General features: G+C 41.6%; 1 protein-coding gene across 5 annotated transcripts in view; it reads left to right on the forward strand.

Moving 5' to 3' along the window:
* DNAJC3 (DnaJ heat shock protein family (Hsp40) member C3) overlaps nucleotides 1–17,936 on the forward strand; it is a 79,577-nt gene that overhangs the window by 48,279 nt on the left and 13,362 nt on the right. For 2 of the 5 annotated variants that reach the window (XM_084981036.1, NM_001190184.1), the window contains 5 exon segments: nucleotides 10,265–10,417; nucleotides 11,712–11,893; nucleotides 12,342–12,461; nucleotides 15,246–15,351; nucleotides 15,436–15,556. In XM_084981036.1, the coding sequence (XP_084837162.1) occupies nucleotides 10,265–10,417; nucleotides 11,712–11,893; nucleotides 12,342–12,461; nucleotides 15,246–15,351; nucleotides 15,436–15,556 (682 nt within the window). 5 annotated transcript variants of the gene reach the window in all.

Below are 17,936 nucleotides of genomic sequence, written 5' to 3' on the forward strand. Positions count from 1 at the left end.
AGCATGCAGAGGTTTGGCCATAAGAAAGAAATTTGGAATCTAATTTTGTCAATAACCAGCTAGTTCTCTAAAGTTAGTTTAGGACTTGGGGACACTTAGGACACCATGAAGTCTATTTAGATCCAGGTGTAACCCTTGTTCTGATATCACATGCCCAATATATCAAACCTGTGTTCAGACAAACTGCTTTTTCTTTGGCAGCCTTCTGTCGCTTTAAGGCTGGGAGCTTCAGGTCAATGCTATCTTCCCATCAGGAGGTCTTGAGAAGGACAGCAGATGATCCACGTATTGAAAGTAGAACCTTTAGGGGACTTTACATGATCCAGATCAGCCTTGAGAATTTGCAACAACTAAGGACTCTCAGTAAAACTCTGAGGTGTTACTGTCCTGGTGGATTGTTTTCTTCCCCCGTGAAGGCAAAAAGGTACTGGCCAGCTTCCTCAGCTGGAATACTAGAGAACACACTACATAAATCAGTTACAGTAAAGAATATACTTTGGTGGAGTGGGTGTGAGTAACATACGGAGGGTTAGGAAAAATTGGACGGACTCAGCTCAGCCCTTTGGTCTTTTCTGCTGGTAAAATGAGTGTTACAAGGGCTAGTACTGGAGAGAATGAGGCCTTGGGCCTTGTAATCTTCTAATATGGGCTTTATGCCTTGAAAGACTTCTTGTAGGGTATTGATTAATTCTGGACAGAGGTTTTGAGGGATCTGTTTGAATCTCGATGGGAGGTGTGCTGTAAATTTTGCCATCAGTTGTAGATTTTGCCCCTAAGGGGGATAGTAGCTGATTCAACAGGGACAGAGAATCAGTGTTTCCAGAATCAGCTCTAGTACTGTCAGGGATGGGACAATAAAACACGTCAAAGGGTCATTTCATTCACCTGGTTCATTGCTTTGATGACCACTGTCAAATACTAGAATTATTTCCTCTTTTGGGGAGAGAGAAATTCTGGCATGAAGACTTGGCCTAATAAATGGAGAGGAGTGGGGGAACTAAGGAGAAAGGGGGTACTGGACTCAGAGGCTAAGCAAAAGGGAATCGATTCAGAGACAGGAGCCTCTTGAGGTTCATTAGGGAGCCCCACTATTTGAACTGATTTAGTACTCAGAGGCAGGGGCTCTTTTATAGCAGAGGAGCTGAGCCCCAAAATGTGGCTCCACTGTCATTTAGGACCAGAAGAGACTTATCCCGTCTTGAGAAGTGTCTCCTCAAGCCAGTTAAGAGGGAGGTCGGGGAGAGCCCCACTGGTTCCTCAGAGCCCTGGCATTGAGAATTTGGAGGATGTTCGAAAGGCTTAAAGTACCTGTATTTGTACCGTTTCTTTTCCAGTGTCCTAGCTCCTTGCAATAACAGCAGAAACTGGGTGGATCTGGTTTCATTTGGGAGCCTTCATTTGCTGGAGTTGAAGACTAGGAACTTGGGCGGTCGTCCTTTGAGGCGACTCAGCTGGAGTGTGAGAGCTGGTTTGCCAGATAACTCCATCTGCAGCCAGCATAGTTTCCCATTCCATCCTGGTCCTTTATACTCGAAGGGAAAGGTCCCGGATCAGCCCAGGAGAAATGTAGGGGTTAAAGTAAGCTACCCAGGTGGACCCAACACCTGAAAGAAGACTAGAATTTTCCTTAAAAACAATTTGAAGTTGATTGTAATACTCATGAACAGGTTAATCAGATTTTTGTGTAATAAAAGTCTGACTTTTTGTTCCAGTGAGATAGGCTTTGGAAAAACCCCTAAGAATGAGGGTTTCCGTGAGGTTGTCTGGTGATCGCCTGAGCCTGATCACCTAAGTTAATTGACTGGCCTCCCAGTTGTACTTCTAGAGACTTTGAGGGCTTCTCAGTTAGCGGTTTTCTTCCAGTGCTGGGCCCTGCCTTTACTGACAGGCATATGAACTAGCTGATGTAAGTCAGAGAAACCAGGTTGATAAGTTTTAATGACTGTATTAAATGCCTCAGCAAATCCGTGAGGCCCCTCAGTTACTTTGGGGAAACCTTTGACTGCGTCTTGGAGTTAAGCTTCAGCCCAGGGAGTCTAAGAAATGAAGGGCTTAGCCTCTGGAGTCTCAGAAGGCTTAATTTTAAAGGCACAGCTTCTGAGAAGTTCAGGGGAAAAGGGAGAGGGCGAGTTTCAGAGAACAGGGGAGGTCTGGTGAGAGAACTAGGATGGGAGGTCTGAGGGTATGGAGGAGGTGGGGGTGGCATGGAAGGGAAGGAGGACCAGGGTGCAAGAGGGGGGGCCTGGCCACAGGAGTGGAGGGAGAGACGCAGGATGGAGACGGAGGCCGAGACAAGGAAGCCACGAAGAGCCTCAGGCTTTGGGAGCCATTTTATTTTCCTTTAATTATTTGTTTGCCCCAGTTAATCTTATTTATTTATTTTTTTCTATTTCTTTTTGGGGCCGCCCCTGCGGCTTATGGAAATTCCCAGGCTAGGGGTCGAATCGGAGCTACAGCTGCCGGCCTACACCCCAGCTACAGCAATGCCAGATCCTTAACCCACTGAGTAGGGACAGGGATTGAACCTACATCCTCATGATACTAGTCAGGTTTGTTACCGCAGAGCCACAACAGGAACTCCTGACCCAGTTAATCATCTTATTTTGCAGAGAAATAATTTTAGACTTCTGATAGCATTGGGGAGCCTCAAAATATCAGTCGAAAGAGGCATTTCTTTCCGTTCTAGATTTCAAAAGTTCACCATAATGACCACTGATATTCTTTTTTTTTGGCCACACCCATGGCATGTGGAAGTTCCTGGTCCAGAGATTGAACCCTCACCAGAGCAGTGACAATGCTGAATCCTTAATCTGCTGAACCAGGGAACTCCAGCATTTAATACTGTCTTTGGTCTGGTTGGTCCATTCAGTTAGAAATACACATGAGGAAGGACCACAGTTTTTAAACATAAAATTGTCCAGAGTCCTTCTCGGGGGTGTTGGGGCACCCTCAAAATATTTGTGGACTGGGACCCCATTTCTCGGAGATTTTTTCCTAGAGTAAAAGAATAACTTGCAAACAGCTTAAACAGTTTACAGCTCAGACAGTTCAATTCAGTTCCAACAGCTTGCAGTCTTTTAAGACCAGCCAATTCTAAGGAAATCGCTTGGTGCTGGGGGAGCCAGGCCAAAGGCTTTTCCCAGCCAGTTTCCAGAGAACAGCCCCTGTTCCAAAGCAGTGGGCTGCTGGCTGAGCCGGCAGTTTCAGGAGAAACAATCACTATTTCCAAAGGAATGGGGCAAAGGCTAGCCAGTTTCAGTGAAACAGTGTGATCTCAAAATCAGACCGAAGTGCCAAATAGGTACTCGCATACAGAGCAAGGTCTTAACTGGTAAGAAGAAGCTTTAAAATAGATCCCAAATAAGCCCAGAGAACTTCAGATGCAAAGAAGGCTGGGATCTGGGATCCAGGAGGAAAACATACCTTCAAATTCCAGGGTTGGGGAGAAAAGCAGTGAGCAGCAATGGGCTCATTTGTGGGTGATGCCGTGGTATGTGCACCAGCTCTGGAGCCATTGGGGGTCTTTGCTGATCCTACCATGTTGACCTTAAACAAATAGATGGCCAGTATTTCTCCAGCACAGGTAGATTTATTTGGGATCAGCAGAGAATTGCAGTACAAAGAACCACGTGCAAGTCCCCAGACAGCAAGGGAAGGAGAGCACTTTTATCGAGGGAGGAAGAAAGTCGGGAGGGCTGCGGTAAACAGAGTCCATGGCTTTCGTGGCTGGGCCCTTGCCAGGGAAGAAGAGCACTCTGCTTTTCCTGTTGGGCTCTGCTGCCCCTGCAGGGCCTGAGAGCCCCCTTCTGGTCTCCTGACTCTGTTTAATTGAGGGTCTGTTGATTAAGTTTTTACAGTGTGCATTCTTTGAAGGCTATTTCTCTGGAATGTGGGCACAGGTCTCAAACGTGTGTGTGCTTTACATGGTGCAGAACATCTGCATTAGAAAGAGTGAGAAAGAGTATAGAAAAAACCTTTGGAAAGATATAGAAGAAACTGATGGTATCAGTTACCTCTTAGAGGAAAAGTATAAAGTGACCTTGGGAAATTCTTACTTAGGAGACCTCATTTTCCTCATTGTGAAGCATAGAAATTGAATAGATGACTTGATCCTATCTGTATTGTTTGGTACCATAACATGGGTGATTTCTGGGTCTGGTTTGAAAAGATAAATTTTATGCTATGACAGTATTTCGTCTTTACCCATTAAAGAATTTTTACATTTTAATTTTTGATTTGTGAATATAGATGGTACATTTTTTTCTTTTCTTTATATGCTCTTAAATGAGCTTTTTGTGGCATTTAAGAGTATTTACCAGTCCCTAAAGCCTATAAAGATTTCATATTACTAACAAAGTCCTATATACAGCCCGATAGCCAGATTCAGTTGCAGATTTTACACCACAGAACGGAAGTGGGAATATTCTTAATCTCTTTTTGGGCTGTGATGAGGATCTCATAACCTGTTAAGTGTGCAGGTTATTCTTCTGCCAGAGCGTCTCCTGTAAACAAGCATCCCCTCAGGTCCACATTGGTTGTCTAGTCCTAGACTGGATCTTAGGCGGTTTAGTTTGTCCTCAGGTGATCAGTGACTCTGCCTGTAAGCAGCGCCTGTGGTCTTGTCTTAGTTTAGTGCACGTTTTAGTGCATAATATTTGCAAGTCAAGTACACTGGTAGGTGTTAGAGGGTTGCTAACAAAGAAAACTAGATTCTGCCTTTGGAAGATTATACCAGGGTAAGAACTAATCAGAGAAATGCTATACCACATGATAAATGCTGCGATTGAGCCCTGTGGGAAACATACAGAGGGTCCCCTAACTTAGCTGGGAGTTGGGGGTCTGGAGTCAGGAAGGGCTTTCCTAAAGGAGGACGGGTATCGAGTCTGAATGTTGAAAGGACGCACCTGTGTTAGCAAGGTGGGAGGAGGACCATCTGGGCTGAAGGTGAACAGCCTGTGCAAAAGCGGGAGGCAGGGCAGAGCCTGTCACCTGGGAAGCTGACGCCTCCAGTAAGACCAGAGCAGGGGTATGGGAGTACTGGACAGGGGAGCTGGTCTCATTGCAGAGAGGACCAGGGCCAGGAGCTGAGTCTCTACAGCCGTGGAAGGTTTGGGCTGGGAGTGTCATGACAGGTGGGCTTTGAGGGAAACAGGTAGACATTTAGAACGTTAGATAAGGAAAGATGCCATGACTGGAGAAGGGAGAAGGAAGAATTAAGTAAGATGCCCAAGTTTTTGGAGTGTTCAAATTGGTATGTGTTCAAGCTGTTCCCTGAGAAATTATTTAGAGGAGAAGAAAGGGTACAAAAAATACAGCTCTCATAAAGACTTCCTGATTCTCAGCAGTTTATTTAATAATTTCTAATCTTTGAATTCTTCCTTTTTATCCCAAAATCCAACATATGGTAAATGCAGTTTAAACTCATCTATCCTTTTTTAAAAAATTTTATTGAAGTATAGTTAATTTATAGTGTTGTGTTAATTTTTACTGTACAGCAGAGTGATTCATTTATACATATATGTACTTTTTCATATTCTTTTCTGTTATGGTTTATCACAGGATATAGAATATTCCCTGTGCTATACATATGCAGCAGGAGCTTGTTGTTTATCCATTCTATTTATAATAGTTTGCATCTGCTGGCTCCAAACTCCCAATCTAACCCTTCCCCAGTGGCAAACACAAGTCTGTTCTCTATGTCTGTGAGTCTGTTTCTGTTCTGTAGATCGGTACATTTGTGCCATATTTTATTTTTATTTTATTTTATTTTTGTCTTTTTAGGGCTGCGCCCATAGCATATGGAAGTTCCCAGGCTAGGGGTAAAATCAGAGCTACAGCTGATGGCCCATGCAACGGCCACAGCAACGCCAGACCCGAGCCACATCTGCAACCTACGCTGCAGCTCATGGCAACTCCAGATCCCTAACCCACTGAGCGAGGCCAGGAATTGAACCTGCGTCCTCATGGGTTCATTACTGCTGAGCCACAGTGGGAACTCCTGTGCCATATTTTAGATTCCAGATATAAGTGATACCATATGGTATTTGTCTTTCTCTGTCTGACTTCACTTAGTATGATAGTTTCTAGGTCTATCCATGTTGCTGCAAATGGCGTTATTTCATCCTTGTTTTATGGCTATAAACTCCTCTGTTCTTAATGTTCAGTGTTTTATCTTATCTTTATTTATTTTTGCTCTACATGCTTTGGGTTTAAGTGAAAAAAATATTTAGATTTAGGCACTGTTTCATGAGATCTGAATATAATGAAGGTAATGATCGGTTTAAATGTTTTATATTTCTGTGTTTTTTATTTTGAAAAAGCTAGCAGTGTGTGTTTTGATTGTGGTGAAGAACCGTATTAGGTAAAAATCAGTGCCAGCTGCAGTTTAATTTTTTTTTTTTTTTTTCTTTTTACGGCTGCATCCATGGCATACGGTGGTTCCCAGGCAAGGGGTCAAATGGAGCTACAGGTACTAGCCTACACCACAGCCACAGGATTCTTAACTCACAGAATCTGCATGTGCGACCTATACCACAGCTCACGGCAACGCCGGATCCTTAACCCACAGATTGAGGCCAGGGTTGGAACCTGCAACATCATGGTTACTAGTTGGATTCGTTTCTGCTGTGCCACAACGAGAACTTCTGCAATTTAATTTCTTTTTTTTTTTTTTTTTTTTTGTCTTTTGTTGTTGTTGTTGTTGCTATTTCTTGGGCCGCTCCCGCGGCATATGGAGGTTCCCAGGCTAGGGGTTGAATCGGAGCTGTAGCCACCGGCCTACGCCAAAGCCACAGCAACGCGGGATCCGAGCCGCATCTGCAACCTACACCACAGCTCATGGCAACGCCGGATCGTCAACCCACTGAGCAAGGGCAGGGACCGAACCCGCAACCTCATGGTTCCTAGTCGGACTCGTTAACCACTGTGCCACGACGAGAACTCTCCTGCAATTTAATTTCTAAATCAAAGGTTCAAACCTTTGACAAGATTTATTCTCCATTGGTAGCTTGTGGACTGTGTTAATTGGAAACAAATCAAACTGACATAAATCCACTATGTATCAAAATAACTTTAGGCAGTATTTTTTCCAACTTTAATCCTTTTTTGCAGAAAGGATGATTATATGTATATATATATATATATATATTTTTTTTTTTTGTCTTTTTTTGTCTTTTTGCCTTTTCTAGGGCCGTTCCCGTGGCACATGGAGGTTCCCAGGCTAGGAGTCTAATTGGAGCTGTAGCCGCCTGCCTATGCCAGAGCCACAGCAACGCAGGATCCAAGCCACGTCTGCGACCCACACCACAGCTCACCACAACGCTGGATCCTTAACCCACTGAGTAAGGCCAGGGATCGAACCCGCAACCTCATGGTTCCTAGTTGGATTCATTAACCACTGAGCCACGACAGGAACTCCGATTATATATTTTATATATATTGCCTCAAGATAACCAAAATAGAAATTTCGAAAGTTAAAAAAAAGACAGCACTTTGTTCTAGGACTTAGATAATTGTGGTTTTCTTTGAATCAGATATAATACTGTATCATATACCATAATTCATAGGATATAAGGAGCCATCAATTGTAAGAAACATTTATGTACTCTTTAAAAGAATAAATGCTGCCAATTAAATAATGCCATCTTATAACTTAATGTTTTCACTTTGTGCTTATAAGATGAGCTGCTTGAAACTTAGACATACATTTTTACTATATCGCCCTGCTCTATTCATTGTCCTTCTGCCTACATTAACTTCTTGAAGGTTTTAAATGGCAGTTAAATTCATGACGCATGGTACCAGCAGTGTTCATAACTGGACTGAACTGTGCTAGACCACTTTTGTGAGTGTGCAGTTATGTTGCTGCGCTGGTGGTAGGACTCCGTCCATTCTGAGACTCATTCCTTTTTGAAAGAGATTGAGATGTACCTTCTTATCAGCTTGCTCAGATGAGAGGCAGCAGGGGAGGAGGGAGAATTGAAGCTAAAAAGATGTCAGCAGGGAATGGAGTCAAACTCGTAATTACAGAAGAGAAAGAGGAATCCAGCATGGCCCCTGGGATTTAGCTTGAGTAAGAAAGAGGAGCCATTTATTGAAGAGGATGGGATGGGAGGGTGGCAGGCAGTAGTTGGAGATGGGCCTTGTTATTGAGATGCCACTTAGATGTCCCACTGGAGATTTCAACTGGGCAGTTGCGTATATGCTGTTGGTGTGTACCTAAGAAGGAATGGTTAAGAAGGGAGGCTTTGGAAATGGTTTTGAGCCAGTTCCCCCCTGTGTAAAGTGGAGGTTAACCTGAAATGGCCTTTAGGGTTTTAGATTTAGTTGAGAATGGAGCCTGAATAAATAAATCACTAAAGTAGATGTGCTCTGCTGTACTGACCTCCATCGTCACCATCTTCCGAAGCATGGGCTTTGCAGATGGAAACTTTAGGTTGAACTACAGCAAGTTGTGTGACCACTCAGTTTCCTTTATCTGTAAATTGGAGATAGTAAAACAGCTCATGGGTAATACTCTTATGTGAAAAAGGAGAAGACAGATAAAGGTAAGCAAGCATGCCATGGCCCAAAGCAGCTTCCTTCACCTTGGACAATTCAGTCTTGCAGGGAAAATCCTCCCGCAAAGTGAGCTAAGGTTCCCAGTTGCTAGTTCCCTGTGAGGCCTTGCCAAAGGTTAAACAGACAGAAAAGAACACTTAAAGTATCGTAAAAACAAAATGGAGAAATACGGACCTTTACTAAGAATTGTCTTATTAAAGTTTCTCAATTTGAGCACTCTCTCCACCAGGTAGGTGGGGCGGGAGAGGGGGGTGTTTTTTAAAAAAATGAATCCGCAGAAGTTCCCTTGAGGGTTAAAGATCCAGCATTTCCACACTGGAGGCACAGGTTGCAGTTGTAGCGCGAGTTGGATCCCTGGCCCCGGAACTTCAGTATGCTGTGGGTTTGGCCAAAAACAAATGAATCCACTAAAAGGGGGAAATGGTGTGATTGGTTAATTGAAGGAGATACATTTCTAGAAATAACCTGCTGTTGTCTGCACCTCACCACAAAGGAGAACCATTAACTGCAATTCCTGTCTTAGTAAGAATATTAGATTTCAGGAATTATTACATATAAACTGTAATCTTTAAAAATTTTCCCCAAAAAATCTGTACCTTTTTAATGTAGGCACTCAGTTTTTCTGAGGCATCAAGCTTAAGACTTTTCCATCTGGTGGAAGAAATTGTTAAAAGTGTTCACAAGACCAGGCTGGGGTGAGAATGAACTGTAGGCAGACACAAGGGATGTTGAGCTGGCAGAAATGGTCTAAAACTGTGGTAATAGTTGCATATTTGGTAAATTTATTAAAAATTATAGAATTGCACACTCAAAATGAGGGAATTTTATGGCATATAAATTATACCTTGATAAAGTTGTCAAAAAACAGAGATGATGTTTAAACCTCCTAAAATCATGTCATAAGCCTTTCAATAAGATATTACTCAGAGTCCCCATTCTGGCCCAGTGGAAACGAATCCCACTAGTATCCATGAGGATGTGAATTTGATCCCTGGCCTCTCTCAGTGGGTTAGGAATCCCGTCTTGCCAGGAGCTGCAGTGTAGGTGCAGATGCGGCTCCAATCCCAAGTTGCCGTGGCTGCGGCATAGGCCAGCAGCTACAGCTCCAATTCAACCCCTGGGAATTTCTATATGCCGTGGGTGCAACCCTCAAAAAGCAAAATTAATTAATTAACTCTTCCTTTCTTTTTATATATTAATCCCTCTAGTATCAAATCTTTTTTTATCCTATACCCCTAAAAATCTTCCCTCTCCTTCAGTTTTCCTATGCTTTACATTACATTGGTAAAATTATCTTAACAAAATAACTAAGAAATATACCTAGAGCAGAACACATAAATCTCAAGTTCTTCTCTAGAGTTCTGTGTAAGAAAGTGGGAAAGTGCTTTCCTTACTTCACCGCGTTCTCCCTTTTCACTGTCCTGAGTAGTTTGTCCTGGCAGGTTCTGGTGACCCAGGGCTCTGGGCTCCAGCTGCACTGCTTGCTCTCATGCACTGTGTTGCTGGGAATAAAGCTGTCTTCGCTGCTGCTTCCCCTGGGGATTAGCAGTACGGGCAAATCAGAGAAGCCAGTGTGCCAGAGCCTCTCTACTGCTTTCCCCCATGAACTTGAGTGTTTGGAAGGGCAGGTCGTTGTACGTATTGCAGGTACTAGACTCAAGAGGTTAAAAACCCTGTTTAATTTAATTTCATATTATTGTTGTAGCTCAAGTCAAATCCAAGTGAAAATGAAGAAAAGGAAGCCCAGTCCCAGCTTATCAAGTCTGATGAAATGCAGCGTTTGCGCTCACAAGCCCTTGATGCTTTCGAAAGCTCAGATTATACTGCTGCTATAACTTTCCTTGATAAGATTTTAGAGGTAAGTGTCTTGGCTCTTGTGGCTGACAAGTCTAACACTTACTGCTTTTTGTTGTAAGGCATGTTGGTATACTTTGGCCTGTTCTATACCACGAAAAACCTAGATAGCATGAAATTAGATGGACTTTGGGGCTTTCGGCTCCTAATTGAAAGATGGTGTTATATAGAACAAAATTTGGGACTGAAATTTTTAGTAAATGAACTGAAGTTGCTGTGAGGCGGGTTCTATACATGGCCTGCTTTGCTATTTTTGTTTGATTTTGCATTTTTGGGGGGAAGAAAACTCTACAGGTTGGATAATGGGGTAAAAGATGAAGCTGTTGGTTGAAGAAAAAGGAAAAGATGATGTTCAGAGCAAGAAGTTTCGAGGGAAGAAGGCAGGAAGAGTTGACAGGACCCAGAGGGTTCTAATAAATAGGGAGTTCTAAGCCCACCTCTGCAAAGACTCAGTGACAAAGGATGCAATGGTTTCAGAAGGAAGTCTAATAAAATATTCCAATGGAAGCAGTCATAATTCATATTTATCACTTTCACAGTGCTTTGTATAGTTTCATCTAATCTTGGCAGTAAATTCATGATGTGTGTAGAATGGCCACTTTTTGATATTTTTATAGAGGAAATCATGTGATGTGGTCCCGTAGAATTCATGGTTTACTAAATTATTTTGTTAGGGCTTTAGTAAGGAAATATAAAGTTAATGATTTTTATCTTCCATTAATTAGACTTTGCATTTTAACCTAGCTTGTTGACCCTGGTATTTAATTTATGGACAGTGTTGAATTTGTATCTGTCTCACTGTATGTGGAAAGTTGACATGACTTGAGAACAGCTCTAAGAAATATCGAAAGACACTTAACACAAGAGATACTTTGTCAATTAGAGCCTAGATTTTATTTTTTGAGACTAGAAACTAGAATTGCTGGTTAAGTACAAAAATCCAACTAGCTATTCTCTTCAAATAGGCTTCACTGGCAACCACCTTCTGATAGTAGATACCATATTTTCTTATTTTCAGTGCTTTAGAATTATGTAATTGAAGCGGGTGGGGAAAGGCCTTGTTTACATACATCCCTCACTGCATTGGAATCTAAGGTATCCTTGGAGAAATTTATCACATCTCATTCTTTTTGTCACATCTAAATTGTATCAGACGTTTTAATATTTCTTACAATATAGAAGTCATCACATTAATTGACTGTTTTGTGTTGATAAATATGTAGATAAAATATGTGGGACGCAAGTAAGAATGTGCCTAATTTACTGTTTCTTTAAGTTTAGTTCTTTTGTTTCTCAAGGTTTGTGTTTGGGATGCAGAACTACGGGAACTTCGAGCTGAATGTTTTATAAAAGAAGGGGAACCTAGGAAAGCCATAAGTGACTTAAAAGCTGCATCAAAATTGAAGAATGATAATACTGAGGCATTTTATAAAATCAGCACTCTGTACTATCAGCTAGGAGACCACGAACTGTCTCTCAGGTCAGTTCAAGTTACATGCGCATTTCATCATCTACTTATTGTTTGCAGTAAGATAATACCCCCGTTTTCTTTTTAATTTGAATTTTAAATGAATAAAATTATGGTTAAGGCTTTTTTATGTATCTATAATTTTGTGTTATCTCTAAGTTTTTCTGCTTCCACATAGTTATTTCATGGAGTTTGTGCATTAAATAAATAGGAGGGCTGTTATATTTGCAGCAAAATAGTGTTTAATATATCTCTGCTTATTTGCACTTAAACTAATAAGTGCGTTAATAAGTTAATAATACAACGCCATATATAAAAGCGTATGGTAAATTATGAAGTCAGTATGTTTTGTTTGTTACAGACGAAATGCCTTTTGTTGTGATTTCTGTGTTTAATATAAAGAAACTACTTACTGGTTATTTTGACTTGGAGTATTTTCCTTTTTTTAATACATGAACAGTGAAGTTCGTGAATGTCTTAAACTTGACCAGGATCATAAAAGGTGTTTTGCACACTATAAACAAGTAAAGAAACTTAATAAGCTGATCGAGTCAGCTGAAGAGCTCATCAGAGACGGCAGGTAAGAACACTGTTTAGAGGAGCTCACCTTCCCTCGTGTCTGATGGGGCGCAAAAGAACCACCGAACTGCTTGCTCTTTCACTCCTTGCTGTTGACGGTGGGGTAGCTTAGATGGCAAAGCTGCCGCAATTGTGCACTTTTAGAATAAGGCAGAATGTAAATAATGGTAATTGTATTCTCACCAGCAGATTTATTTATATTTCACCAAATATTTATTGTGTTTCTCTCGTATCAGGCACTGACTATATGTACTGGGGGTGCAGAAATGACTATAATGCTAGTTTTGGTCTTAAGAAGCTTATAGTTTAGTGTGGGAGACGGGCATGTAAATTAATTATTAGAAGGTAATGTCGTCTCTCTTGAGAGAGAGCGGTGTATACGGAGCATGCTGACATTTTCTTCAGGGTAGGGTTCTGGGGTAGCGGTTCGTTCGTTACAGCACCTGAAAATTATTCCACTGTTTCTTTCTGGCCTCCATGCTTCCTGATGAGAAATCCATTGTCATTCCGATTGTTTCCCCCCTAAAGACAAGGGGTCATTTTCTCTGACTGCTTTTAAGATTTCTTCTGGAGTTCCCACTGTGGTGCAGTGGGTTAAGGATCTGACGTTTCTGTGGGTTCGATCCTCAGCCTAGCACAGTGGGTTAAGGATCCTGTGTTGCCACAGCTGTGGCATACGGTTGCAACTGCAGCTCTGTTCATTTTTCAAATTTATTTTCTCTCTGTTCTTCAGATTTGATCATTTCTCTTGTTCCATTTCACTGATTCTGTTCTGCCTTTTTTTTTTTTTTTTAAACTGCATCCATAGCATGTGGAATTTCCTGGGCTGGGGATCAGACCTGAGCCACAGCTGCCACCTGAGTCGTTGCAGTCAGATTCTTAACCCTCTGCATGAGGATGGGAACTTCCCATCCATTCTGATTTTGAACACATTCAGTGAGCTATTTATGTCAGTTTTTTATGTTTTTCAGTTCTAAAAATTCTATTTATAATTTTTATATCTTCTGTTTCTTTGCTGAGATTTTCCATTTCTTCGCTGAGGCATTCTAGTTTTTTATTTGCTTTAAGCATGTCTGTTATAGTTGCTTTTTTTCATGGCTGCTTTAAAATCTTTGTCAGAGAATTCCAACGTCTCTGTCCTGTTGGTGTTGGTTTGAGATCCTCCTGTTTCTTGGGATGATGATTGGTGTTTAATTGTAACCTGGATATTTTCATTTTATAAGATTCTGTTTTTTGTTTAAATTTTCCATTTGGGGTGGGTTTCTCTCACATTGTTCCAGCAAAGTGAAGATGAGGAGCTGAGGGGTGGGTACCACCTTGTTAACTGCCAGACGGAGATAGAAGTTCCCACTTGGGGAGTTCCCTTTGTGGCTCAGCAATAATGAACCTGACTAGTATCCATGAGGATGTGGGTTCAATCCCTGGCCTCACTTGGTGGGTTAAGGATCCGGCATTGCATGAACTGTGGTGTAGGTCACTGACGTGGCTCGGATCCCGTATTGCTGTGGCTGTGCCTGTGTTGTAGGCTGACAGCTGTAGCTCTGATCCGACCCCTAGCCTGGGGGCTTCTGTATGCCGCAGGTGTGGCCCGAAAGATTAAAAAAATTTTCCCACTTGGCCTTTTTTGCTACTTGGGGTGTGGGATTCTCATTACTGCTTGGTGTAGGTGAGAGTTCTGGGTACTCATTGCTGGCTAGGGATGAAAATGAAAGTTCTGGTTCCCAGCTGGGCCTTCTCTGACACCACGTTGGTAGGGTGTGGACACACCTCAGTACAGGCTCACCAGGGAAGAAGTCCTGGCTCTCTTGACCTGCTGATGCCGATAGGGGTGGGACCGTAATTTTCTCATCTCCTCCTTTCTGAGTCTTTTCATCCTAAAAAAGTATAGTGTCCGGGGTATTTACCCAGGTGTCTGGCTGGAGAGAATGGGGAAAGCACATCTACTCCACCTTCCCAGGAGCAAACCTCTTCTTTTCTAAGTGAAGCACAGTGTTTCGTAATTGAACTTTTAAGTTCTAACTCACTATAGATTGGCATGGAGTTTTAAGAAGTAAGGTGAGTTCTCGCTTACTCTGTGCAGTTTCCTACAGTTATTCCATCTGGGAAATCTAGAAAACGGTATCCTAACTGGAATTTTGACATGGATGGCTAGCTTTCGTTTTAAGTGTTATATTTAAAGCTGTGTTTTAATACATCAGCACGTAAATGAGAAGAGCAGCACTTTGGGAATAACGTACCACAGTGGCCAAATCTGTCTTCTGGTTGGCTGCTGCTAAGGAAGGTACCAGGGGATAGCATGACCAGTACTGGAGACCAGTTTACAAACATGCCGAAGTAGCTCTTACTGTTCTTCGAAAGCTGGTCAAGTTGGGACTTTAAGCAGGTTTCTTCTGCAAGCAAGTACATTGTACTTAGTGAATATTAATATTCATTATATAAAGTAACATGTAATGGGCTTTGTTCTTTCATGGACATATTTACGAACCAAGAAATAAAATCTGATCTCTGTTTTGCTGAAAGTGCTTTATGTTGTCAGACCTTAACGAGATGTTTTTCTCAGTATCAGACTCATGGGCACTTTCTGTGCGTGTGTTTATCTGTTTCCTCTCAATTGCAGAGAGAACCTTCCTTGCTGTTCTAAATTGATAAAGTAGAGGTGGTCTTTGAAGGCATGTGCTCATTTAGGTCAATTGATGAAGCAACATATAGTGAAGAGTAGAGGGCTCTTTCTTTAGCTGTGGAAGTAGAATTTCATTTTACTCATCACGATTTGCTCATTTAACAGATACACAGATGCGACCAGCAAATATGAATCTGTCATGAAAACAGAGCCAAATGTTGCTGAATATACAATTCGTTCAAAAGAAAGGATTTGCCACTGCTTTTCTAAGGTAAGAGTTGACTCATTTCCAGACTTGTAAAAACTTGACATATGGAATAACAACCATAAATCCTTTTCTCACATTGACTTTTAGGATGAGAAGCCTGTGGAAGCTATTCGAGTGTGTTCGGAAGTTTTACAGGTGGAGCCTGACAATGTGAATGCTCTGAAAGATCGAGCAGAGGCCTATTTAGTAGAAGAAATGTATGATGAAGGTAAATCCTTAAGGAATTTGGTTTGTGGTCCATAAAAGTTGATGTATATGCAGTTAGAACATGTTTAATATCCTTTTGTTTAGAACAAATTTATCCCAGTACCTGGAACTGTTGGCAATTTTAGAAAAATGGCAGAGAATCTGAAAATCACACTTTTCTTAGTGGAATATGAAGAGTGTACCATATGAGGAAAGAGGTCTGTTGAAGCCAGTGGAACATAGAAATAAAAGTGTTAGCTCTCTCTGTTGTAGACAAGTTAGAATAGATAAATAAATAGCAAAATAGAAACATTATAGATCTCAGTTCCAGAGGGAATCACTGCTCATTTTAGATTTATGTCTTTCAGATTTTTTTTTTTTTTTTTTTTTTTTTGGTCTTTTTAGGGCTGCACCCACAGCATATAGAGGTTCCCAGGCTAGGGGTCCAATCGGAGCTGTAGCTGCTGGCCTACACCACAGCCACAGCGATGCCAGATCCCAGTTGCGTCTTCGACCTACACCACAGCTCACGGCAACACCGGATCCTTAACCCACTGAGCGAGGCCAGGGATTGAACCCACAACCTCATGGTTCCTAGTGGGATTTCTTAACCACTGAGCCATGACAAGAACTCCATGTTTTGTTTTGTTTAATATCTTTCAGATTTTTATCTATGCATAAGTACATGAGTGAGTTCTATGCATATATGTAATATTCTATACATATACACAGTATTCATACTATACTTACCGCAGACGTATATGTGGCATATATGCCTAAATATAAAATGATCCTTGTGACCTTTAGTAAATGTTAGGATAGCTCCTAATCCTACTTCGTTCAAGTTGAAGTAGCAGAGTTTCCTGCTAGAAGTTGTAAGGACCTTGAATAAAGGCAATGTCCTAATTTTGGAAGATAACTGGCCTGTCGGGCCAGTCAGAAAAACACTGCATCCCCTTTAGTGCCAACCCTGTGACTTCCTATAGGAAACACCAAGGAATCCATGAGTTTAATACATAAATAGAGAAACAGAAAACATTCACCGTAGTGAAGCAGTATTATCTGACAGCAAAAGACACGTCATAAAGCAGATTTTCAAGTGATCAAGAGCTTAAAGTGTTGAAAATAAAAATATTAAGGAAATAAAAAAGGAAAAGACACTGCAAGTGTGGGAGAGGATGTAGCCGGAACAGAAGCCCAGAAGGCAGGGGAACAAAAAGGCCGACTGCAGTCAGTCTACTGAGACAATAGAAATAAAAGCAAAAGTAAACAAATGGGACCTAAGCAAACTTACCAGCTTTTGCACAGCAAAGGAAACCAAAACCAAAACAAAAAGATAACCTACAGAATGGGAGAAAATATTTGCAAAGGATGCAGCTGACAAGAGCTTAATCTCCAAAATATGCAAACAACTCATACAACTCAACAAAAAACACAAACAACCTAACTGAAAAATGGGCAGAGGACCTAAATAGACATTTCTCCAAAGAAGACATGCAGATGGCTGGGAGGCACATGAAAAGATGCCCAACATGGCTAAGTATTAGAGAAACGCAAATCAGAACTACAGGGCAGTGCCACCTCAGCCTGGTCAGAAAGGCCATCATTAATAAGTCTCCAAATAACAAATGCTGGAGAGGGTGTGAAGAAAAGAACCCTCCTACACTGTTGGCGGGAATGTCATGGTACAGCCACTATTGAAAACAGTACAGAGGTTCCTCAGAAAACTAAAAATAGAATCACCATATGATCCAGCGGTCCCACTCCTGGGCATATCCAGAGAAAACTATATTTCAAAAAGATACATGCACCCCTATGTTCATAGCAGCAGTATTCGCAATAGCCAAGACATGAAAACAACCTAAATGTCCTCATTGACAGATGAATGGATTAAGAAGACATGGTACAAATGGAATACTACTCAGCCGTAAAAAGAACAAAATAATGCATTCACAGCAACATGGATACAACCTGAGATTCTCATACCAACTGAAGATTAAGTCAGAAAGAAAAAGACAAGAAGTTTTTGTTTTGGCACAGTGGGTTAAGGATGTGGTGGTGTCTCTGAGGTGGCTTGGGTTATAGCTGAGGTGCAGGTTTGATACCTGTTGGGTTACAGCTTCTGCATTCCTGCAGCTGTGGTGTAGGTCAGAGCTGTGGCTCAAATTCAGTTCTTGGCCTTGGTATTTTCATATGCTGTGGGTGTGGCCATAAAGAAAAAAAATACCATATGATAACACTTATATGTGGAATTTAAAATATATGGCACAAATCAACCTATCTACAAAACAGAAACATACTCACAGACATAGAGAACAGATTTGTGGTTGTCAAGGAGAAGAGGGGAGAGACTGGGATGGACTGGGAGTTTGGGGTTAGATGCACACTTACATTTAGAATGG

This window comes from Sus scrofa, chromosome 11 (genome assembly GCF_054392235.1).
Source record: "Sus scrofa isolate SSC_HxYL_T2T_F1_AM1 chromosome 11, Sscrofa_HxYL_maternal_Yorkshire_Landrace_v2.0, whole genome shotgun sequence".
NCBI classification, from domain to species: Eukaryota; Metazoa; Chordata; class Mammalia; order Artiodactyla; family Suidae; genus Sus; species Sus scrofa.